A 27,271-nucleotide genomic window follows, 5' to 3' on the forward strand; every position below is an offset into this window, starting at 1 on the left:
TTGAAGTAGTATGACTCTCTAAATAATGTTTAAATAGACATAAAATATTGTTGATTATAAAAATTGGGACTACATGTAATCATATTACAGGTTTCTTAAGCACTGGAGATTCAGTTCTTCCTGGGAACAATGGATTTAAGGATCAGGTGATGGCTCTCAAATGGGTACAGCAGAATATTGCTTCGTTTGGAGGTGACCCAGACAATGTGACAGTCAGTGGTTACAGTGCAGGGTCCATCAGTGTATATCTGCACATGCTGTCTCCAATGTCTAGAGGTATATAGCAATTATCATAATACTGATATTATAAGGTAGTAAGTACGAAACTTACAAGAACATCATTTTTAACATAGTCTCCTGGCATTTCAATGCACTTGGTCCATTGTTGTACAAGCTTCCTGATGCTCTCATAGAAGAAGGTTCTTAGTTGATCTGCGAGCCAGGAATGTACCGCTTCTTTCACTGCTTCGTCTGAGGCAAATCGACGGCCCCTTAATGCCTGTTTGAGTGGACCAAACAAGTGATAGTCAGAAGGGGCAAGATCGGGACTAAATGGAGAGTGATCCAGTACTTCAAACTTCAGTTTCTGGAGCATTTTAGCAGTGCCTAAGTGCATTTGTTTATGCAACTGTGTGAGTTAGTTTGGGACCCATCTTGCACAAACTTTATGAAACCCAAGTCTGTTGAGGATGATTTCATAGGCAGAAACTAGTAATTTGCAGATGATGTGCCACTTTGTTAATAGTTAATTATCTGTCTAAGAGAATCATTTCATGTGAATGCTCAATGGTTTCTTAATTTGTGGGGGTAAACAGTCGTCCAGCTCCTTCAACGTGCATAACACTTGTGCAACCATTTCAGAATTTTTCAATCCATTCATGGACACTGCGTTGTGGCAAAACACTGTTCCTGTACTGTACCAAAAGTCTTCGATGATTTTTGGCCCCTGATACACCTTCCAACCACAAAAAATGGATCACTGAATGTTGCTCTTCTTTGGTGGAAATAGACAGTGGAATAGCCATGATTAATAACACGGCAGTAACAACAAAACTAACATAGCAGCTTGAAAATTGCAAAGATATAATAACAAATAAACAAAGCATGCATCATCAATGTAAAATGACTTGTTACCAAAATAAACAAAAATATAACTAAATTGCAGATAATAATTGACTTACCCTCGTACAAATCACGAACTTGACTAAATGTTTTTTAAATGCAGGGAAAAAGAGTACCATGTTGAATAGAAATCTGAAAATGGAAATTGAAATAAAATGAAATTATGTTTTTTTTAATCACAACAAGGTCAAAGTACAGCATTTTTCATATTACTGACAGCAGTTTTGAGGACCAATAATCACACTGGCACTGAAACAAAGGCTGATATAAAGTATATAAAGTAGGAGATAAAATACCAAATTTGGTCTATCAAAATTGTTCCACTGTGGATTGTACTATTGTTCCTCTTCCTTATTGTTGAATGGATTCTGAAATGACAGACATGTAGGTAAGTGACTGCTGAACAGAAAATCAACTAACATTGCTCAACAGAGAAATGTCGACTGTGCCTGATGGGATATCTATATGATTACATGTAGATCATGCGAAAGAACTTCTTTCTCTTCTAGCAGCAGTTCCTCATAGGTCACTAGAGTAATAAAGCAAGCCAAGGGATTGCGATATAGTACGGATCATTCCTGTTTTCAAGAATGTAAACAGAAGGCCTATGTCACTTAAATCAATTGTTTGCAGAAATGTGGAACATGATTTCTACTAGAGACCAAGAATCCCCTCTGTGCTAATTAATATCGATTCCACAAGCAGCACTCTTGTGAAATACATCTCACTCTATTCATCAACGAGATGAAGATGGTACCCAAGTTGATACTGTATCCCGTAACGTGTAGAAGACTTTCATAATGTCCAACACTGCCACATCAAAAGAAAATATGAGCCATATCAGACTAGGTTTATGGTTGGATTGACATCTTCATCACATCTAGAACACAGCACACTGATCATAATAGGGGAGACATTATCAGACATGAAAACATCAGAAGATCCATGAGGCTGTTCACCGATGCTCACGTATACAGAAAAATCCCATAGGTACAAAACTACAGCAAAATACAGGAAGATCTGCAGATGACTGAAGCTGAGTGCAAGGGGTTGGATGCTGACAAAAAAAGGAACAGGAAAATGCCCTAATAGATGGTACGATTGGAAGACCCTCTGCTATGCACCACACAGTGGTATGCAGTGTACAGATGTAGATGGTCCTTAAGATAACCACACATAAAGAGGATGAAAGACCCATTAATGTTTGAACACATTACTGACAATGAATCACTGGAAAAAGGAATAACTTTAAAATATCTGGGAATTAGGTGTCCAGAATAAACTTAAGTAGAATGACCACACAAAACGAAATGCAGGAAAAGCAGGTGTCACACTGAGATTCATTGAAAACATTGTAGGGTAATGTATTTCACCCATAAAGGAGGTCACTTAACAAAATCCCACTTAAATGAATGGGTCCTTACAGGATAGGATTAATACAGGAGATAAAGAAGACCCAAAGGAAGGCACCATGTTTCGTCGTGAATTTGTTTTATAAGTACAACAGCATCATAGAGACGCTGACTAAACTCCAGCGGCAGCTGTTGTAAGACAGGCAGTGGGCACCATGGAGAAACTTTAGTGTTAAAATTATGAAACCATAGCTTCCAAGAAGAGCCACACAACCTATTACTCCTGCCTAAATATTTATCTCACAAAATAATCGAGATGGAAAAATACATTCAAGTTCACACAGAGGATTATGAACTATGATTTTACATGCATACTGTCTTTGATGTATATACATCATTTAGTTGAACACTATGAAGGCGTTCCAGTAGAGCTCACTATGACACATCAGATAAAATGAGCTGTCAATGTGAGAGCCACATTATTATTATTTTAATGCAAAATAGCCTGTTGTCAAATAGATATACGGCAAGTCTGTAACTAGTAAGAACACAGAAATCAGTAGCTCATTGTTGGTGATACACCTGAACAGGTGCAAGGACTCACATGATATAATGGAAAAGTCATCTTGATTTGCTTTGATCTATGGCCAAATTTCCCAATTTTATTGTATGCTCCATTTTACACAGATTCTACAGTATCAAGTGGCCTAAAAATTGTATCACTGTAGGATCATTATGAACATTTTAGAAAGTAATAAATACTTCATAAAAATATTTGATTACCTCTTCTGAAAGAAGCCTCTTTCAAGTAGTTGCACTAATTCATCTATTCATTTTCACACTAGCCTCTACAGAACTCATCACGAGAAATATCTCTCAAGGATGTGTTGATACATTTTCTCAGAGAAATTTGCAAAAAATGACCATATGGTCCTTTGATAAAATCCGCAATTACTGTTTGTAAAACAGCTTTTCCATGGTCTGTCCTGATTGCATTAATTTTTTAAAATCATCAGATTCAGTTCACCATGAACCATCCTAAGATCTATCTACCGGTACATTGGGGAGTTATCCAGGCAATTATCAGAAAAATTTGCACGCTACATCAAAGCATAACATAGTCACTATTTTAATCAGTGATGTAGCATGTACATTTTGCTGATAGCTGGATGGTTTACTCTCATAACTAATACAGTCAGATATGAGAATGGTTAATGTTACAATGAAATTGGTCATTTTAAAAAATTAATGTGTTCAAAATATATAATAAAAATTCTGTTTCAGTAATCTGTTCCAGAACTTTTCAAAAGTAGATGCATTTGGCTCTAGGAACTCAAAATTATGCACAGAAGTGGTTTATTTCACATTTAAAAAGAGAACAAAACTGAATGAGTAAGTGCATTATGGTGGGATGACCTCTCATACAGAGCTAGTATTCGGCACTTCTCCTTGACTCTTGTGGCTGTCTACGAAGACATTCCCCACCATACCTCTCTGTACTTCTGTCTTCTACTGTGACTAAGATAGACATGCATCACTGCCTCTGCATTTCTTTGTCATGTTGATACAGTTACGTTTCATTGTCAATTTTTAACTGATCTGCCTGTTCCTACAATATATGGCAAAACATCCATTAGCTGCAGACTGTAGTCACATAAAGGATATTACGTAAGCTGCAGCGTGAAGAATTCACTGAAACTGCTGATTTACTGGTAGCTAATACAGGTGTTCTCTTCAATCATTTTCTGAACATGGAACAAATTTTCTTTGCTAGCACTGGATAATAATGAATAGATAGATTCTCTTTGAAAGTATATTTAATGCATGGTTTCACTGAATCAATAAAAGTTCCTGAAAACTGAAGGAGGGGTGAAAAAATCCTACCATTTTACAAGGCAATGGCCTAATTTGAAACTATAGGATGTTAGTATTCTCATTTAAACTACACTGCTGACACTTTTTTGATATTAGGCGGTACATGAAACCAGAAATCCAAGTTACATTTCTAAAACTCAACCCATAATGTAAGTTATAACAACATATTAAATCAGATATTGCCATTATATGCCATTCTTAGACGAACTGAAATAGGTTAGAACTTAACTGTTGAAAAGTTTGTCAAATTCAGTTCAGAACTCCTTGGGAAGTGATTACTAGGTACTGGTAACTAGCATTTCTAATCCAATGCTGGGCTCAGTGAGATCAGCTTTAATTTAGGCTTGGAAAGGAAGAACATGTAATAATAGGAAAGTTTGAGCTGAAACCTTGATTTGATTTTTATTTGGTCCTGTTGATTACATATTGTACAGATGGTGTACTAGTAATATAGGACAAAGCAAGTGAAATAATACAGTACTGCATGTGCATTTTATGTGTCACATATCAAGTATTTTACTTGGTTTCTAAGAACCAAGGTTTGCATGTAATATTACAGCCAGAATTTTACTGGCATAAATTTAATTGTAAGCTTAAGCATGTAGAATAAATAAAAGTACACATTTTTATTCTAATAGCACAAATAATTTACATTTTATAATCAACATTTAATTTGAAATATAAAATTATATCTTTATGACGTAAGTAAAAATGTCACAGTTTTTCCTTTTAAGAGTGTCTTTTTACGAAGTTGTTTTCTTTGTTCTTACACTAAAGGATGCTTAGTAACTCTAAGAATTCACTAATTTTATTACAAAGTTTGATATGTGCAGCATGTTCTTAGTTTCCTTTTGAACACCTGTATGTTATTAATTTCCTTTTTTATACTGATGGGGAGCTTATTGTATACTTTTATACCTGACTCAGTAACTCCATTGCATATTTTTGTGATAGTTGCAGAAGCTTGGTGGAAATCTGTCACCTGTCTTGTGCCATGACTATGAATGTCGCAGTGTTTCTGAAATAATTTCATGTTGTTGGCTACAGAAATCATCAGTGAGTATACGTACTGATTGACCTGTAATAGCAAATATCATGAGTTATTTGAAAAGCCCTGCAGGATGTTCTGTCAGAGACCCCATAAATGTAGCTCACTGCTCATTTTTTTAACTTTGAAGACATTTTCAACTCTTGCAGCATTTCCCCAGAAGATTAAGCCATAGAAGAGTATAAAATGGAAATATGCAAAATCTGATAACATGATATTTCACTGTCAACAAAGTGAGAAATGGTTCTCAGTGCGAAGCATGCTGAGTTAAGTTTCTTGACCAGCTGATCGATTTGCTCCTTCCATTTTAAAAGACTGTTTGTCTGATTGCCTAAGAATTTTGTATGCATGGTTCCATTAATTTTCTGATTGTTAAATCCATTTCAGAAACTTAAAGTGTTTTATTTGTTGCCTGAAACCATACAGACTAGTTTTTGAAAAATTTAGGGTTAGGCTATTTGCTGCGACCATTTGTGTACTTGGTAATTGTCTGTCAGGGATGTATCCTGCACTGTGGAGTTGGGCACCTTGATCAGGATATTTGTATCATCAGCTCTGTCATTAATTATAATTGGTAGATCACTAACATAGATTAAGAAAATCAGTGGCCCGGGGATCAAACCCTGGGAGACTGCATTTCCCCTTAGTTTATTGTTACACCTGCCTCCATTAAGAACACTCTCTGTTTCCTTTTGTGTAAATAATATTCTAGCCAAGTTAAAGGCTAGTCTCTGATGCCATAATGTGGAAGCTTTTAACAGTGTGTTATAGTCTACAAAGACAAATGCCTTAGCAAGGTCACCAAGGATCACCACTGGATACCTTTTGAAATTTAGTTCACCTGCAGTTTCATCTGTCTGGCTAAATATTGCTCTCTCTGTGGAGAATTCCTTATGAAAGTTTAACTGTGCAGATGTCGCTGAGCTATTTTGAATTACATGGCTATAAATCCTATGATACACTTGTCTCTCAAATATCTTTGAGAACACAAGCAATGAGAGATGAACTAATAGTTAGATATTACATTCCTCACTCCCCTTTTGTGGACTGGCAGAGGTATCATATATGTTAGTCTATCTGGAAATACCCCAATTTCCATTGGCTACACAAATGGTGCAATATGTGAAAATGTGCCTATGATAGCATACTATTTTATTTTACTTAGCAAAACCAGTTAACTGCCTCTCAGTTTGGTTTTCATAAAGGGTTGTCCACACAGAAAGCAATACAAGACCCCACAAATGAAGTGCTAATAGAGCAAGAAAAATTGTCCTGTTGGTATATTCTACTGCCTTGCCAAAGCCTGTGACGTACCACATGGATCGGTACTGGATCCACTCTTGTTTCTAAGCTACCTTTATTTATCTTCTAATGACTTAAAAGGACACTTCAAAAACTGTAATGTTTATCAGTGACACAAGCATACTAACCAAGGGTTCAAACTCCCTTAGCAGATACAACTCCGATGATAGCTGAACAGGCCTAAAAATGGTTCACAGCTAACAGTTTGTTACTCTCACAATGACTCATATTATGCACTTTGAAAATAGCATAATGATCTTTTAGAACCAGAATAGACATTAATGGCCATACAATGAATGAAGTACAGTTTGTAAAATTCCTTGGGGTCTAAATAGGTAGTAATTTAAAATGGAGTCAACACATGGATAAACTAATCAAGACATTCAGTTCAATTTGTTATAGCATAAGAAGCACCTCTCAATATGTTGACCTAAAGACAAGAAAGTTAGCTTATTTTGCATATATTCACTCTCCATTGTCTTATGGAATTATCTTCTGGGACAGTGTATCTAAAGTAAACAGTTATAAAATTCAGTTTGAACTGAACTTTGATATAAACAGTCAGATAATATGAAGATGCAAATACTGATGAAACCATTATTTCATCACAGAGATATCTCTGTGACAAAGTGGTGGCCTCATCATCTTCTGACACCACCTGCTGGAGGACTGATATCCTCTGTACTCTCTACACATGGGGCTTCCTTCAAGAATTTTTAAAAGACAGAGTTTTCAAGGTACATGTGGGTTCTGCCTTCTCAGACACCTTTACCAAGGAAAATGGTTTGCATCAGGTTCCGTCCTGAGTGTCGTCCTCTTTGCTATCGCCATTAACTCTGTTATTGCGTGTCTCCCACCAGGCATCTCCGGCTCTCTTTTCGTTGACGATTTTGCCATCTATTGCATTTCTCCACAGACTTGTCTCATTGAGCAGTGTCTTCAGCAATGCATCTTTACTCGTGAAGCATTGACAATGGCTTTCATTTTTCCACTGACAAAACAGTTTGTATGAATTTCTGGCTGTGCAATTGGTTTCTTCTACTGTCTTTATGTCTTGGGCCTGTTGCTCTTCTGTTTGCTGAAACTACGAAAATCTTGGGGCTCATGCTCAATAGGTAACTTTCATGATCCTTCCATGTGTCTTACCCGGCCACCACTATACACGGTCCCTCAGTGTCCTGTGTGTCCTCAGTGATACTCTCTGGGGAGCAGATTGGACCAGCCTCCTCCGTTTGTACTGTCCCTTGTTTATTTGAAAATAGACTATGGGTGTTTCATTTATGCATCTGCATGTCCGTCCATTTTATGCTGTCTCAATACAATCCACCATCATGGAATCCGTTTGGCACTGGCATCTTTTACATTAGCCTGGTTGAGAGTCTGTATGCAGAAGCTGTCAAACTCCTGCTGTCATACTGCTGTGTATAGGGCACATCCCTCTTCTCTGCTACCTTCTGGAGTTTGCTTTCAGTTATTGCTTTGGCAGCTTAATTTCATGCTACCTGCCATTTTCCCAGTGGGTGTGGCCCATTCATCACTTTGACTTTGTGTGGTGGCTCCTGTTCACCTTGAACTTCATTCGCTTCCTAAGGATGCCACTTGAAACTTGCTCTGTCGCCATAAGTTTCTTGACCTTCACACATAACTTCGTGGTAGTACCTTTGTGTACACTGATGGCTCTCGGACTGACCGTGGTGTCAGGTGTGCCTTCATCATTGGTACTGATGATTTTCGGTATAACCTTCTGGAACACTGCTCATTACTTACAGCAGAGCTCTTCGTCCAGTATCAGACCAAGCAGTACATCTGGTGACATAGGCTTTTCAACTGTGTCATCTGCTCTGACTCTCTCAGCCCTTCAGGACCTGTGTGTGCTGTACACCATCCATCCCTTAGTGCAACAAGTCCAGGAGTGCTTTCACTTGCTCACTCTTGATGGAGTCACTGTGAAGTTTATGTGGGTCCCTGGTCATGTCAGTCCTACAGGGAATGAGGCCACTGACACTGCTGCCAATGTTGCAATCCTTGTATCTCAGCCCACTACTTCTTCCACTCCATCCAATGATCTGTGTGTTGCCATCTGTCAGCAGGTGGTGTCACTTTGGCATGACTAGTGGTCTTCCCTTCATGGGAACAAACTCCGGGGCATTAAACTTCCTAACGGCTTGGCTGACCACCTCTCGGCCCTCTCGTCACCAGGAGATCATTTTTAGCTAGGTTGCATTTTGGGCACTGCCTTTTTAGCCATCACCATTCATTCCCCACCACTTTGTGCTCATTGTCCTCAGCCTTTGATGGTGTATCATTTCCTGACAGAATGCCATTCTTTTAACCAGTTATGTTCTAATTTATGTTTGCCGTCTGAGCTATTGGCAGTTTTAGTGAATGATGTGCAGGCTGTCAACCGCGTTTTTATCCATTGTAGCAATATGGCAAAGGACATTTAATCTTTAGTTCAGGACCTCCATTGTCCTTATGGCTCATTTTATGGCACTTTCTCCCAGAGCAAGTCCCTGTTTTTAGTTGTCTTTCCTTCAGTCGATTGGGCTTAATGTGTAATTGCTTTTAACTCCTTGTTCTCCTTCGTGTTATAAGGTTCTGACATGAGTGCATATGACCTTAGTTATTTTTGCACCCTAAAACAAGAGCCTTCTGATACTTGATAATGGATACTTTTCATCTGAAACCAGTCATCAAAACATTGTAATGTGCAACTAAGACTAAATACAGTGAACTATATTCTGGCACTTGCTTTGCTCTGCGCCACCATGGCAAATAGTACTATTAATTAGAAGGTGATCGTTTTCTAAATAACATCTCTGTTTTTTTTCAGTGCTACAATAATATTTAAAGTAGCTACATAATCATCATTGAAAGTACAAATTGCTTTTTCAGGCTTGTTTCATAAAGGAATTGCAATGAGTGCAGCTGTTCAATCAATTGTTATAAAGGACCCATTGCAACAAGCCAAGAAGCAAGCAAGAATGCTAAACTGCCCTGACACATCATCAGAGCAGATTGTTAATTGTCTGAAAGGAAAGGATGCCATAGAGATTGCAGAAACACTACCACAGTTTTTTGTAAGTGTCATGTACTTATTAAGAACATAATAAAATCAAACAAAAGATTTTATAATCAAAATATCCACGGGTGTGCTGCCGGTCTATAGTGCCCGTTGCACACTATAGACCGGCAGCACACCCGTGGATATTTTGATTATCAAATACGCCGGGAGAAACTCAAGAATCACAGAAGATTTTATATTGTCACACATGCTAATAGACTAGAAAATTGTCAATACTGGGAAATGGCAGTGAGAAGCACCACACATATGTCATATCTGGTTGTTTATTTTAAACATTTGCTGTCAGCTATTTTTGTTATATACTTAACAAAGTCACGAACTAGTATGTTTCATTCATATTTACAAAATATTGTTTGTAGGCAAAAGGAGTGTAACTGATTTAACCATTTTGATATACTGCAAGATGAAATGACTGTTTTTTATTAAGTGTGCAGATAATGATGTGCTTGTATAGCTTAACATGCAGTGCAGTATCTTGTGAAACAGGGAAGTGAACCAGGCCCAGATAGAAGCTGTACAGTGGATTAATGACCGTTGGTCTGGTACACCAGCCAGCCTAAGTGTAGTTTTTCACACTTGTTTAGGTGAATTCTAGGCTTGTTCCCAATCTCCACCTCCAAAAATACCATAGACAAGCAGCTAACATATGATAAAACACAGAACAAAGTATACATGAATCATAGACATGGTTTTCCTCCCATAGGTTAATTGAAGACTGTTGAGGTGGGAAGGGCATCCAGCAAATAACTTAAAATAATAAAAATAAATCTGATAGGGCATGAAAACAGGGCACCCCATATAACAAGATAAATATTAGGAAAGAGAGATTAATTGTATTAATATAGTTTGAAAGGGAACTGACAATTTTAAATCTCTCTGATAATTTGTCTAGTTATCTTAATTGTGTATAATGCCAATGTTCATCACTTCTATTTTAAGTATGTTTCCTATTGTACCTTATCCACATGGCCACTTGAACCAAAGTTGAGTTATTGCCTCACTCTTTTGCCTCTTCCATCATTTTTGGTTTTCATCCATGCTCCTGTGAGTTCCCAGTCTGGCTATAGCTTTTCTGACTCCATCATGCCATCTCAACTTTGACCCACTAAGGCATCTCCTTCCTTGTGGCTTCCCTTGTAGCACTTTTTTTACCATCCCTTCTCAGTACATGTTCCATCCATTCAATCCATCTGTTTCTTCTTCCTACCGTCACATCTTGCTCACTGTACAATGCATAGGTTTCTGTGTTCTTTCTTCTGCTAAAATTATATGCTCAAAAATTGGTTCAAAAACTTTTCAAAACACTTTGTTTTTGAAGATGATGATTTTCCTCTCTGTCTTCCCTGTCAGTGTTCACATCTCCACCACATATGTTAAGACATTTGCCTTGAAAATACTTAGTTTTGATGTCTTTTTTAGCATTTGACTGGTGAATATTTTATTCATTGTAAATATACAATTCTTGCAGATCTTATAAACCGAACCATTTGCTGTTGCCAAACTGCCTCAAGATTGGTCAGTTCACACCCCCCTCCCCCCTCCCCACACACACACACACGAAATGCATGCGTTTCATACATGGCACTAGGCGAACACTACTAGAGCCTTCCGCACAAGATGGGATTCAGTGTTACATATGTTATAATCACAGAGATTGGTACATTAGAAAAGTTTTGCACAACATTATGTGAAGCCAAATTTTTGAAGGTTGCAGTTCATCATTGCTACTGGAATAGGAGTCACAAATGAACAGCATTAAGCATGGGAGTGTTGTAGAGTAGTGGTAAGCACATGAACTTGTCGTGTGCAAAATTGTGGGTTCGAAACTCATGAAGGACAGCGAACTTTTTTATTTCTAAATCTAAATCCAATTATTTTTATTCAGTTAATTGATTTAGATGTATTTTTTTAATTTCTAATACTTTGCCGCATTATTTTCATTAAAGTATTGACAATTTTATTTGCTCTTATTTTTCTTCCTATCATTCTTTTTTCTTTGGAATTTACCAGTAACACCTATAATCTACAACCAAGTCCCAAACAGGAATGTTCATTGAATTACAGTTCGTTGTTTAGTGCTGAAACTGAAATTTTTCTGTCTTGAGTTTGCTCGTAGAGGTTAGCTTTAATCACCATGAATAAAGTGATAGTTCTGCCACAGTTTGTTGACCACAAATCATAAGGTTGTTGTCGCAGTTCAATCACTGGTCACTTAAAATCAGCAGTTGACAGAGCATCTTGCATTTCCATCAAACCTCGCCATGGCTGCTTCCAACTTTGCTCCACCTTACAAATTAACAGCATTTGTGAAGTGCCTGCTGTGTTTCTGTGTTGCGTATAACCGAGTGGTAGCTGGCAACACTGTAATGGCAAGCGACAGATGATCAAATAATTTCAATCAGACTACAGTCGGTCTGCTCAGTTTCAAAGATATTCCTGGTTCTTCTATCCTGATTTATATACTCAGACAAGTGATGGCTTTTTTTTAATTTTTTTTAATTTTTTTTAAGGAATGTCTCACAAATAATTACAATGTGCATTGCTTACAAACAGTGTAAGCCTAAGACGATGCAGTGTAGTTAACTCCTCGTTTTTATTAATTTTATAGGAATGGGGTTGGGATCCTATGGTTGTATTTGGTGTCATTGTTGAAAAAGATTTTGGAGATGGGGCTGACAGATTCATAACTGCAGATCCCACTGAACAACTACTCTCTGGAGATTTTGCTCAAGTTCCATTGATAACAGGAACTACCAAAGACGAATTCTCCTGGAAAGCTTTGGGTAAGTAAACTGCACTAAGGATGACCTAATATTTTTAAAAAAATAATAATATTACTGAATAAACATAGAGATCACGTAGAAAAATTTAAGGAAATTACATCTCACAGAAATGTGTACTACCAATCATTCTTCCCACACACAGCAAGTAAACGGAACGAGAAGTAATGTTAATTCAGAATATAACAAAAAGCAAACTCTGACACACAATTCACAGTAATTCATAGAGTATAGATGTAAATTTAGGTGACATGGGCAAAAGTAAGAACAATCTTGCATCTTGAGTGTCAACAAAGACTGCTTGGAGCTGGTAGACAGAATGCAAGAAAGAGTTCTGTTCATCAGACTGCTACTTAAATTTCATCACATGCAACACTCCATATAATATAGCAAAATTTGTAGTTGTAGTTTGATCTCATGGATGGCTGTTTGTCTTCACGTGGAAGGTGTGGGGTGTATCAGATACTGCAATGACACATCGTAGTTGAGTGTTGTTATGTGGAATCTTTTTAAATACTTTGCAATTGGGAACTGAACTGCATTTCACTGTATGTTCCAAGATCGTATTCACCATTTCAGTAGAAATCCTCATGCAAGATGTCAGGTCAGGTGTTTAGTTAAAGGAGGCTACAGTGATACTGAAACCGATGTCCACTACAATGTGTCCACAGATGTATTATCCAGCGATTATGAGACTGTACAGTATGGTGTTCAGAATTAGGAATTAACAGTTTACTGTCTCAGAACCATTCTTTTAGGACCTTCATTTTTGTTTTTTAATTTTCAATCTTTGTTTAAGAAAAAAATGGCAGTTAATGCAGAAGTAATGTTTGCTAATATGTTTTACCTTTAACTACAACCATTTAATATTTCAGAGATTCTCTACAATGGTTTGGCAGAAAATATGACAGAAAATTATGAGACAGTATTCCCAATTTCATTTATTTATGAGCGAGATACACCACACTCGCTAGAAGTCAGCAGAGAGCTGAGGAAGTTTTATCTTCAAGACAAACCAATAACAAATGACTCTGAAACTGGGCTTGGACAAGTAAGTAAAAAACTAGTTACAGACACTGTATTTGTATGTATATGGCACAACTTATATAAAAATCGCGCAAGGGTTTTGTGATGTCCAGTATACAACTGTTTCACCATCTCAACATTCTGATAAGAAATTTACACTGCAACCATTTTTATTATTTTCTTCATTTACAGGAATGAATGACAAAACAATAAAATTTGAGCAACAGTATTGATGTGTATAAAATGTGTATAGAAAAAGTAGACTTCAGGATATAATTCAGACACAAAAATATGACAATCCAGATTTTCACCAACACAGTCCCACTTTCTACATTCACACTTTTTGGAGTGTTCTTTGCATTGTTCATTTTGTGGAGTTGTCTGTGAGTGAGGGTATGCCATAAAGCATCGGTACAGTAGTAAGTGGTTGATATTAGGCATAAGTAGAGGTTATATTCATGTATGGAGTGGAGTGGTAATTTACGGGATGAATAGGAATATCTTTATCAAGCAGATGCTGTTAATGACGAATTAATTTCTTTGTGCATATACATCAGTGGCAGTTTGAATGCTGTTTCATTTGGAGAAAGACGAGAAATAATGTAATATTCCAAAAACATAAACATATAATGATATATTGAGCCAGTATAAGAAAACTTTTTTTATATATATAAAGTTAGTTGTAACACTGAACTTAAAACACAGAACAGGTAGTACTGTAAATTCTTTAAGATCTTTCTGCAAACTCCAAGAGATTGCCCAAAAATATTAAACACAAAACAATTAAACAGCTGTGACCAAATTAAACTGTACTTCCTAAGACATGAATTCATTGATTACAGTCTTACAGTGTTATGAAGCATCTCGAAAAGCTATAAAGTAAGCAGTTTGCCAAAGAGATTATTTTTCTTTGGGTTTAGAAAGAGATTTTCTTAGAGAAGATGGCCTTTACTGATGAACCAGCCTTTCATGTTTGTGGAATGGTCATTAGATGTGTCTGAATCTGAGACTCAGCAAATATAAGTGCTGTACTGAATTTGTACCTTCATAACAGGAAATAGAGTGGCTTCTACAATAAACTGTAACACAGAATTGAAACTAATCCCATAAGAAGAGATTAGTAAATAACCTCTTTTTTTAAATGAATTATTCTGCTTCAGTTCTTGAGCAGAATATAAAAATATTTAGAAAATTTTAAATACTATGATGTATGAGAATGATGGCAATACCGATCTGTTGAAGCTAGCCTGTGAATAATTGGACAAAATTAAAATAAAAAGAAAATTACTCATAATATTAACAATATTTATGACAGAAGAGGAGTGACCGTTTGCCAGATACTGAAACAGAATGCATTGGAATTTTAGGGTTGTTCAGTCATGGATTCCACAGCAAAACTAATTGTATAGATTTCAAAACTTCTCAACTATCTTCTTTAGAATTATTTGCATGCAGTGTTCCACAGCAACTCATGAGTTTACATACATACAGCGTGTAACAAAAAGGTATAGCCAAACTATCAGGACACATTCCTCACACATAGAAGAATAAAATGTGTTATATGGACAAGGGTCCAGAAACACTTTATTTCTATATTAGAGCTCATTTTCCACTTCTCTTCATAATCAAATAATCACGTGAAACACACAGAAACAGAATGTGCCCTCTTTACATGAAACATTTTCTTACACAAAATGTTTAAAATACCATCTTGGTTACATTTAGTTAAAATATACAGTACGCTGTAATTCTTAGGTTCACCACCATGTTGTTGTTCCAATTTAACAAAGGTAATCCTCACATGCAACTCACTTCATTGCTTCTGTTGACATGTGACTAATTTCACTGTTCTAGCAGCATCAAGCATGCAGCATGAACTTTTTAGTGTTCATCATAACTTGGTTTCCAGTACAGTGCAATGGAAGTGTATTCAAATGCAGGGTTGGCAGCTTCCCATTTTCTGAGCGGATTATCAGATGGTAATAACTGTGTTTAACAAAATGGAACACCTACAGCCATCCTTATGATGTTATTTATTATATGGCTAACAGTTTCAGTGCTTCTGTACACCATCTTCAGGCCTTAACTGACGCTGAGGGGGTTTACTCCAATTGTACACACGATTCATCAGTGGCCAACATCTATAAACTGGTTTTCACAGACCATCTATAACAACGACGCTGTGTCTCCACATCAACTACCGACTGTCTGGCTAATATCCATGGTGCTCAATGTTTGTATCAGGATATATTTCCAGAATGATGGTGCTCCAACAGGACATTTGAAGCAACTGATTGTTGTTTTAGGGATGCTTAAACATACTATTTGCAACTGGGGGAGGCCTACAAGGGTTGGGACATTTCAGCTGGAGAAGACCTTCTCCGTGCAGTTGACAACAACCCTAATGTCACCATAAGACAATTAGCACCAACAAGCAATGCTAGCTACACTTTAGGGCATCTTAATTCAACAATGGATCAACCCTCACTTTATTACAAATGTGCTATTCATGGATGAGGCTTCACTTCATCTTGATCTGAATGCCAATTTTTACAATCAGCATGTGTGGGCTATCAAGAATCCTTGTGAAATTGTGCATCTGCGTTATCAACGACTTTTGGGCTGGCATTGTTGGTGACAGTTAGAGCCTCAACCCAGGCTCACCAGAGAAACTTAACCATGCTGTGGAAAATGAACTCAAACATGGAAATAAAGCTTTTCTGGACCCACATCCATGTAACACATTTTCTTCCTCTATGTATGAGGAATGTTTCCTGAAAGCTTGAACATACCTTTCTGCTACACCCTGTAAATAAGTTGACAAAAGATAATCTTCTGATCTAAACTAGTCTTTACAATAAAGAATATGTCCTTGCAGCAGATTTTTTGGTGATTAATAAAAGTGTTTTTCAAGTCCTTCAACAGTATATATCGAAAGAGGAGGAAAAATATGCATTGAGGACTATAGAAGCTAGACGCAATTGTAAAGCAGACGAAGCACTTCATGAAAAGAGATACATGATGAAGGAAAAGAGACTTGTGATAAAAATGAACCAATAATCAAATACGATTTTTGAATATCAGTAACTAACTACCAGAAACTGATAAAACATAATTGAAAAATAAGAAAAAAGCAATAAAGTCTTATAACACTCAGAGCTGGGAGGCTGATTGAAGAAATGTGAGATAAACTGAACAAGAACAGACCCATGAGGAAACAGTCACCATACTTTTAATGAAATAAAAACTGCAAAATGGGAGATAGATTTTAGTAAATAGATAACTCAGAGTAGTGACAGAAAATGGGAGGGTACTGTAAAAGAGGATGGAGAACAACAGAGAGCCATTTTGAGTTGGTGAACTGCTTTCCTGATTTCAAACTCTGGTGTTGAGTGGATAGATCTGAACTACGCATTTGTGAGTCAGGTACAAATGTTCCTGCTGTTATCCTCCCCTGCATGCTCTCTATAGATGTGGAAAAAAAATCACAAGGAAAATCAAAGTATTTATGAAATTCGATTCAAACAGGTGATAATACTGAGGATCAAAATTAAATTGAGAATGTTCTAACATAATATGACATTTATGATACAAAAAATTAGGCAGGTTTGGAGAAACAGGTATACAACTGCACTGGAACAACTGTAATTGTATCTGATGAAGTTTTCACTAAATTCTTCTAAAATGCAACAAGATATAAAACACAGTTTTAAATTTTGTCCATTATTTTAGGTCGACTGTAGTTCTACTCCCAGATGAAACTTTTTCGGTGTGACTCCAGTCGTGTCAGCTTGTAGTCAAATAAACTGTACTTTGTTTATACTTCTTTAGTTGTGATAGAATTACAATTCTTATTTCTGCTTCACTTTTACAGGCATACTCTGACTCACTTGTCATATTCCCAGTGGACCGCGCTGCCAAGATAGTTGCTCAGAAGAGTTCAGCACCTGTGTTTTATTACCACTTCATGTATGCAGGGAGATACAGCTGGGTGTATACACCAGGAACAGAAACACCATATGGTAAACACCTCCCTTCAATGATATATAGGTAGCGATAATGAATATCTATGACAAATTTATGTCAATAGACAATTTACCTAGTGCCTGAAGACTTTGCATGTCATTATAACTTTTTTTCAAAAGTCTGCAAAATTTCCATTGTTTGGTTTTCCCTAACAGCTTTTTTTACATTCCGCAACCCTGTGTTATTTACTTTTGTTACTATCTCTAATGCATTACTCTCCTCAGTATCTGTTCTTTCTCTTCCTTCAGTTTTTTTTCCCTTCCAAACCACGCATGCTCTAATGTGTAACAGGCTTTTTGGAGTGCTTGTCTGCAACTCAATTGGTCATTTTTATGGTAGCAATCTATCCTGTTCCTAATTTTGTTGATATTCCAATCTGGAGTTTTCATTGTTCAAAAATTAATCTCGTGTATCATACAGGGTGATTCAAAAAGAATACCACAACTTTAAAAATGTGTATTTAATGAAAGAAACATAATATAACCTTCTGTTATACATCATTACAAAGAGTATTTAAAAAGGTTTTTTTTCACGCAAAAACAAGTTCAGAGATGTTCAATATGGCTCCCTCCAGACACTCGAGCAATATCAACCCGATACTCCAACTCGTTCCACACTCTCTGTAGCATATCAGGCGTAACAGTTTGGATAGCTGCTGTTATTTCTCGTTTCAAATCATCAATGGTGGCTGGGAGAGGTGGCCGAAACACCATATCCTTAACATACCCCCATAAGAAAAAATCGCAGGGGGTAAGATCAGGGCTTCTTGGAGGCCAGTGATGAAGTGCTCTGTCACGGGCTGCCTGGTGGCCGATCCATCGCCTCGGGTAGTTGATGTTCAGGTAGTTCAGACGATAAGGTTTCATAACTAACCTTTTTCGTAGGACTCTCCATACAGTTGATTGTGGAATTTGCAGCTCTCTACTAGCTCTGCGAGTCGATTTTCCTGGGATGTGAACAAATGCTTGCTGGATGCATGCTACATTTTCATCACTCGTTCTCGGCCGTCCAGAACTTTTCCCTTTGCACAAACACCCATTCTCTGTAAACTGTTTATACCAACATTTAATACACCACCTATCAGCAGGTTTAACACCATACTTCGTTCGAAATGCACGCTGAACAACTGTCGTCGATTCACTTCTGCCGTACTCAATAACACAAAAAGCTTTCTGTTGAGCGGTCGCCATCTTAGCATCAACTGACGCTGACGCCTAGTCAACAGCGCCTCAAGCGAACAAACGTACAACTAAATGAAACTTTATAGCTCCCTTAATTCGCTGACAGATAGTGCTTAGCTCTGCCTTTTGTCGTTGCAGAGTTTTAAATTCCTAAAGTTGTGGTATTCTTTTCGAATCACCCTGTATATTCTGCTCCTAACAGAATTATTGAAAAAATACACATAATAATTACAAAATGCTCTATGTTCAGGATACGTTCATCAGCAAAGATTTCAAGAACACTTTACACGCAGTAAGAAACTATACAAGCTACTAATTTCCAAAACGAATTTTCACTCTGCAGTCGAGTGTTTGTAGATTTGAAACTTCCTAGCAGATTAAAAATGTGTTCCGGACCAGAAATCAGACCTGTTACCTTTGCCTTTCATGGGCAAGTGCTCTATCAACTGAGCTACCCAAGCATGACTCATGACTTGCTCTCACAGCTTTACTTCTGTCAGTATTTCATTTCATACCTTCCAAGAAGTTCTCCTGCATACCTTGCGAGATGAGCACTCCTGATAAAAAGCATATTGTGGAGACATGGCTTAGCCGGAGACTGGGGGATTGTTTCCAGACTGAATTTTTACTCTGCATTGGAGTGTGCACTGATCTGTAACTTCCTGGAAGATGAAAACTCTGTACTGGAATGGGACTCATCTCAGGTTTGAGACCCAGCCTGGCACACAGTTCTAATCTGCAAGGAAGCTTCAAATCAGTGCATACACTACTGCAAAGTGAAAATTTATTCTGGAAACAATCTGCCAGACTGTGGCTAAGCCATGTCTCTGAGGAGCGGTAGTCTCGCAAGGTACAGATGAGAACTTATGTGAAGTTTGGAATGTAGGAGACAATGGCAGAAGTAAAGCTGTGAGGGTGGGCCGTGAGCTGTACTTTTTTAGTTCAGTTGGTAGAGCACTTGCCTGCAAGAGGCAAAGGTCCCTGGTTCGTGTCCTGCTCTGCCACACAGTGTCAACCTGCCAGGAAGTTTTAACTTACTAATCTGTCATTTGAAAATTCACTAGACAAAAATTACAACTAACCTTCAGGATGCAAAATTTTAAATACTCCCACAGTCGCTTTGTGTGTGTGTGTGTGTGTGTGTGTGTGTGTGTGTGTGTGTGTGTGTGTGTGTGAGCACATGCATGTGCATGTGTACATCTGTCATCAGAGGAAAGAATTAAGTTCCAAAAGATAGTTTCCTTCCTCTGACGACAGATACATATACACGTGCAAAAGGCTATGTAGCTTTTGGAACTATTAGTTCCTTCCTCAAAGAAGAAAGAGGGATACGTCAGGAACACTAGAAAGGTGGGACACTTCATTTGGATCACAGGGTCAGAGGGACCTACTGCCATGAACGCAATGTTGTGAGGACCTATTGTCCTCGCAACTGGTGGGCCCTTCTCGTCCTGGAGTGAGAGTGAACTCCTCCAATTTAGCCCTCTTTCTTTCCTGATTAAGAAACTAACAGTTCTGGAAGCTAGGATTTTGTTTTATTATTTTTTTATCTGTCTTCAGTTGTTGCCAGTTTTACTTGCTGAAGGTAAATACTAGCCAACCATTCTGTCACCTTGAAATATTACAGGATACATCTACATCTATCATACAGTGCATAGTGGAGGGTACCTTGCACCATTGCCAATTATTACATTCCCTGTCCCACTATTGTAAATGGTGTGAAGGGTAAATGAGTATCTACATGCCTTCATATAAGCTCTAATTTCTCTTACCTTGTCTTCAAGGTCCGTCATGAGATCTAAGTTAGTGAGATGGCAGTAGAATCATTCTGGTGCTAGTCACAAAGGCCAGTTCTCTAAACTTTATCAACTGTGTATCACAATGGCCATTTACTCAGTCATCATTTTCTGCAAAGTAGAACATAAATCAGAAGATACAGAATGTGGAGCACATCATTTAACACATTATCAGAAAAAACTCTATCTTGGAAGTATCTATTTCAAATTTTTTAGCTACAGAAAAGCTGGAATCTGGCATGATAGCCATCTTGAATGTTCTTTATGGCAGAATTCAGGATGATATGAATGAATCCCTTGTGTCTAATCTCACAAGCATGGCGCACATATGTCAAAAAGAGGGCACATATGGAGAAGAGAGGTCACATGTAACTTTACAGAAGGAACTGATGTCACACAAATCTTCGATAAGCCCTCTTGTTCTCTACACACAAACATCCAAGATTGAATCCTAAGTCAGATCCAGGAATTTTCCTATCACTTATATCCTGTGTCCTTGTAGATATAGTAACTGGAGAAGGTTTGACTTTGTTGATGGAGCGACAACCGTACCTCTGTTTGCACCGTTTTATCACTATCAAAGTGAAGTTCTCAAAGGTGTTATTTAATATTTGGAAACAGATGAAAGTTGTAAGGCACCAAGTCAGGGCTGTTTGTAGGATGATCAGTGAGAGTGAACCCAAGGCATAATATTGTTCATTCCGTCCTGGATTTTTCATTGTTCAATTCTGCGTAATATTGTTACATTCCATGCTGGATTTTTCATTGTTCAATTCTGTTTCCTGAACTTTTATAAAATGTCTGCTTAATGTTATCTTTAAAGCTCAATTTTGTTCACTATAGGGATGTTGTTCACTTTATGTTAGTAGGATTACAACAGTAAATTAACTGAATTACTCTAACATTTTCAAGTTAACTATTGTACTTTTCCTGCTTATCTATAGTATTTTATTCATTTTACATTCAGTCAATAGCAGGACAGAAACTTTTCGGTTTTGTTAGAAGTAAATGCACGTAACAGCTTTGACAACAATATTATAGAACATTCTTTATATTCTGTTTATAATCAGTTTCTAATTAATGATTTCCTTTCTTCCTCTGACAGGTGTTTCACATCATGATGATCTCATTTATTTATTCTATATCTCAGCAATGTTCCCAGAATTTGTTAAAACTGACCCTGAATACACAACAGTGAAAAGAATGACAAAAATGTGGGCAAACTTCATCAAATATGGGTGAGTTGCTCAATTCATAGATGCAGACGCTAATATTTTGTACCTAGTTCATCTGAATAAAATGTGAAGTTTTATAATTAGCTGGTTTATATGATAGAAAGTATGTATTATGACTTCTTATAACTTCGAACAAATATATATGTGTTGTTGTTGTTGTGGTCTTCAGTTCAGAGACTGGTTTGATGCAGCTCTTCCTGCTATTCTATCCTGCGCAAGCTTCTTTATCTCCAAGTAACTACTGCAACCTACATCCTTCTGAATCTGCTTAGTGTATTCATCCCTTGGTCTCCCTCTGTGATGTTTACCCTCCATGCTTCCCTCCAATACTAAATTGGTCATCCCTTGATGCCTCAGGATGTGTCCTACCAACCGATCCCTTCTTCTAGTCAAGTTGTGCCACAAATTTCTCTTCTCCCCAATTCTATTCAGTACCTCCTCATTAGTTATGTGATCTACCCATCTAATCTTCAGCATCCTTCTGTAGCACCACATTTCGAAAGCTTCTATTCTCTTTTTGTATAAACTATTTATCGTCCACGTTTCACTTCCATACATGGCTACACTCCATACAAATACTTTCAGAAAAGACTTCCTGACACATAAATCTATACTCGATGTTAAGAAATTTCTCTTCTACAGAAAGGCTGTCCTTGCCATTGCCAGTCTACATTTTATATCCTCTCTACTTTGACCATCATCAGTTATTTTTCTCCCCAAATAGCAAAACTCATCTACTACTTTAAGTGTCTCATTTCCTAATCTAATCCCTCAGCATCACTTGATTTAATTCGACTATATTCCAGTATCCTCCTTTCGCTTTTGTTGATGTTCATCTTTTATCCTCATTTCAAGACACTGTCCATTCTGTTCAACTGCTCTTCCAGGTTCTTTGCTGTCTCTACCAGTCTCATCGGCAAACCTCGAAGTTTTTATTTCCTCTCCATGGATTTTAATTCCTACTCCATATTTTTATTTTGTTTCCTTTACTGCTTGCTCAATATATAGATTAAATAACATTGGGGATAGGCTACAACCCTGTCTCACTCCCTTCCAACCACTGCTTCCCTTTTATGGTCCTGGACTCTTATAACTGCTGTCTGGGTATCTGTACAAATTGTAAATAGTGTTTCGCTCCCTATATTTGATCCCTGCCATATTCAGAATTTGAAAGAGAGTATTCCAGCCAACGTTGTCAAAAGCTTTCTCTAAGTCTACAAATTCTAGAAATGTAGGTTTGCCTTTCCTTAATCTATCTTCTAAGATATGTCATAGGGTCAGTATTGCCTCACGTGTTCCAACATTTCTACAGAATCCAAATTGATCCTCCTTGAGGTTGGCTTCTACCAGTTTTTCCATTCATCTGTAAAAAATTCGTGTTAGTATTTTGGAGCCGTGGCTTATTAAACTGATAGTTCGGTAATTTTCACACCTGCATATATGATACAAAGTCAGTATTCTTGATCTACCTTTGAAGTTTAACTGTCACTTACAGAATAATTTATTGATTTATTATTTTTCTATGGACACACTATGAAATTTCATTCTAGAAACAACCCCCAGGCTGTGGCTAAGCCATGTCTCTCCAATATCCTTTCTTCCAGGAGTGCTAGTTCTGCAAGGTTCGAGGAGAGCTTCTGTGAAGTTTGGAAGGTAGGAGGCGAGGTACTGGTGGATGTAAAGCTGTGAGGACGGGACGTGAGTCGTGCTTGAGTAGCTCAGTTAGTAGAGCACTTGCCCGCAAAAGGCAAAGGTTCCGAGTTCGAGTCACGGTCCGGCATACAGTTTCAATCTGCTAGGAAGTTTCAAAGAGTAACAATTTTCAGCTGTTTTTATTAGTATGTTATATATTTTTCTACAGGGGAAATTTGTTCAGTGTAACGATGACATCCTGTCTATGTTTCTGATAAATTTATCGTCGCTTTCTATTACTTCAAAAGCTACTTTCAACAATTTAAAAGCATATCTGCAATGTTTTTAGGTCATTCTGGCGTAGACACAAATAGTATTAAACAGTATAGCTATTGATTAATCATGTCCTAGAGATGTCAGGTAATTGCCTTGTCATGTGAAGGTTCACGTTAAGAAAACAACGGTATATTTCAAAATGATAACACTGCCCTCATAAATGGAAAACTTTTATTGAAATTGGAATCTAATGAGCTGCTTACTACAATTTTATCTAGTATAAAGTTAAAAGATCAGTACAGTTTGTATGGAAAAATAACATGACATGTCACACTGGGTTTCCAGAAAAGAAAGACATTCTGTATGAACAGACTGAAGCAGAGAAATCAAATGGCAGGAAACTAAGGCATCAATAGTGAAGGAAGGAAGGAAGGAAGGAAAGAAGGAAGGAAAGGCGTGAAAATGAGATGAGATGTTAAAAGAACATGGTTAGTTGTGAGATTAGTTAGCCTATGTGAAAAATGGTGTTTGACTGCCAGCAGCACATAGTACTCTCTTTCTCTCTTTTTTCAGTTGATGTATCTTCACTTTTTATGGTCCAGCAAATAAAGAGAAAATCCAAGTTACATCATAGTTCAGATTATATGACAACATCTTGCACTTTAACCCTCCAGCAGGTGCACCTATGTATAAAGTGCACCAACTGTAAACAACATTGTCTTGTACTGTTCCATTGCAAGACCACACCTTCAGCATTACTTCAGCTAACACAGTGATAAGCTGTTTTATGTCCCAGGGGGCATCAGTAATATACACTGAAGCACCAAAGAAACTGGTACAGGCATGCGTGTTCAAAGGCAGAATACGGCACTGTGTTCGTTAGTGCCTATATAAGACAACAAGTGTCTGGAGCAGTTATTAGATCAGTTACTGCTGCTACAATGTCAAGTTATCAAGGTTTAAGTGAGTTTGAATGTGGTGTTATAGTTGCTGCACGTGTGATGGGGCACAGCATCTCTGAGGCAGCAATGAAGTGGGGACTTTCCCACATGACCATTTCACAAGCATACTGCGAAGATCAGGAATCTGGTAAAACATAAAATCTTTGGCATCAGTGTGACTGGAAAAAAGATCCTGCAAGAACGGGACCAATGACAACTGAAATGGATCGTGGTGGAAGTGCAACCCTTCAGCAAATTGCTGCAGATTGCAATGCTGAGCACCCCACATGTCCAGAATTGCTACAGAGTGGCTCCAGGAACACTGTTCATCTGAGTTTAAACACTTTCACTGGCCACCAAACTCCCTAGATACAAACATTATTGAGCATATCTGGGATGCCTTACAACATGCTGTTGAGAAGAGACCTCCACACCCTTGTGCTCTTACAGATTTATGGACAGCCTTGAAGGATTCGTGGTGTCAGTTCCCTCCAGCACTACTTCAGACATTAGTCGAGTCCATACCACGTCATGTTGCAGCACTTCTGTGTGCTAGCAGGGGCCCTGCATGATATTAAGCAGGTGTACCTGTTTCTTTGGCTTCTTAGTGTAAAATAGCGAGCTAGGTGAGAAAAAAATTTACAATCCATGCAAGAAAATGACCCATATTATGAGGTAGCAGCACAGTCTCACAATGAAGCAGTTCTCAATGAGATAATTAGTAATAGAATTAGCATTTGGCTGGGATCTGATGCAGCTGTGCTGTTTTATGCTTTAAGAGGGTCGTCATTGTGGAGTAACACTTGTAAGTGGCAACAGAGTGATATAATGAAAGTTTATTTTGTGATTTACTTAAACAGTGCTTTAGCTCATTTAATGTAATTTCATTTTATTGCTGTTTCATTAAACTGTGATTTTTCACATACATGTTTACTTTGGTAATATAAAGACAGCTATTCTTTACATTTATATAAAGTACACTGTGTGCCTGCTCATGTTATGAAAAACGATGCGTCCACTCGAGAGTTAATAGAGTAGCTAAAACTGAGCAAAGCCCCAGGACCAAGTGGAGTCTCTATTAGGATCTCTGCAGATTTTTCAGGAGTATTAGCTGTCCATTGACCAAAGAACTCTTTACAGTATTTAGAAGAGCACAGGTGTCACAGCATTTTGAAGACTACACATGTCACAGCAATGTACAAAACAAGACGGAAAAGCTGATCCACGGTACTGCCATTTTACATCATTCACACTCCACTCCTACTGAGCAAGGTTGCAAAGCAGTAAGGTGGCATATATTTGGGTGGACAATGTTTCCAGCCCCCATCTGGCCATCCAGATTTAGGTTTCCTGTGATTTCCCTAAATTGCTTAAAGCAAATTCTGGGATGATTCCTCTGAAAGGGCATAGTCAATTTATTTCCCCATCCTTCCCAAATCTGAGCTTGTGCTTCATCTCTTAATGATATGTTAGACATTAAACAATAATCTTCCTCCCTCTCACATTCAACTCCCACCGAGATGGTGAAAATGAAATTAGGGTAATAGCAGCTTACACAGGGATAATTGTTCACATGTACGGACTGTGACTGTAACAGGAAGATACTTTAATGAATAGTACCATGAAAAGTATTTGGTGCCACACACTGTATAGCATATTCTAGAGCAGAGTATACTCTAAATTATAGATGTAGATGTACATTGGCAGTTGGTACGAAGAAGGAAATGGCATATGGCCACTGTTCGGTATGCTAATTAGTTTACATTTCTGCAACGTTTTTATTTACTATTAAAATAACTTTTTATAAACATAATGTAACATTTTTTGTTCCTTGCAGTATTGATAGTATAATGTAACAACAATTATAGAAAACTTCTTGTGTTTATTGTTATAGGAACCCTACAGCAGAGAAAACTGACCTCGTTAATGTCGATTGGAAAACACTCGACCTTTCAAATCCAGCATACCTGGAGATTGGCTCAGACCTGACGATGAAGCAAGGCCTGTACTACCAGGAACGCATGCAACTTTGGGACCGGCTGTTCCCTCTGCCCACCAGCACATCTGGAGTCAGGAGGAAGTCCAAACATGTCCAGAAACATCAAAGCCAACGCAGACACAGTCTTTAATTTAGACATGTTATTACTGCAGTAATGAAGGACATTGCAACTGAATTAAAACAGAATTCACACTCTTTGTATGAATTAATCTAGCACTGCACCACTGTACAAGTTGATACAAGAATGAAATATATTAGATTATTTTTATTACTTTATCTTCATTTATATACAGTGTTTCTGCAAAGAAGACTGGCAATATTTGAGGAAGTGCTTACTTGCTACTGAACATACAGAGGATGTATTTTCTACAGAACTTGCTGTTCTGGTACTGCGAACAGCTGAAAGCAAGGGGAAACTACAGCCGTAAGTTTTCCCGAGGGCATGCAGCTTTACTGTATGATTAAATGATGATGGCGTCCTCTTGGGTAAAATATTCCGGAGGTAAAATAGTCCCCCATTCGGATCTCCGGGTGGGGACTACTCAAGAGGACGTCGTCATCAGGAGAAAGAAAACTGGCGTTCTACGGATCGGAG

At 37.7% G+C, this 27,271-nt stretch overlaps 1 protein-coding gene across 1 annotated transcript in view; it reads left to right on the forward strand.

Annotated features, from left to right (window-relative positions):
• LOC124594845 (esterase E4-like) overlaps positions 1-26,947 on the forward strand; it is a 43,007-nt gene extending 16,060 nt beyond the window's left edge. Inside the window, exons 4-10 of the mRNA XM_047133302.1 lie at positions 91-276; positions 9,595-9,779; positions 12,393-12,567; positions 13,440-13,615; positions 17,465-17,612; positions 21,699-21,831; positions 26,572-26,947. Coding sequence (XP_046989258.1) covers positions 91-276; positions 9,595-9,779; positions 12,393-12,567; positions 13,440-13,615; positions 17,465-17,612; positions 21,699-21,831; positions 26,572-26,806 — 1,238 coding nt within the window. The 3' untranslated portion in view covers positions 26,807-26,947. The remainder of the gene's footprint in view (positions 1-90; positions 277-9,594; positions 9,780-12,392; positions 12,568-13,439; positions 13,616-17,464; positions 17,613-21,698; positions 21,832-26,571) is intronic.
• The last annotated feature ends 324 nt before the right edge of the window (positions 26,948-27,271 follow it).

Source organism: Schistocerca americana, chromosome 2 (genome assembly GCF_021461395.2).
Source record: "Schistocerca americana isolate TAMUIC-IGC-003095 chromosome 2, iqSchAmer2.1, whole genome shotgun sequence".
Taxonomy (NCBI): Eukaryota; Metazoa; Arthropoda; class Insecta; order Orthoptera; family Acrididae; genus Schistocerca; species Schistocerca americana.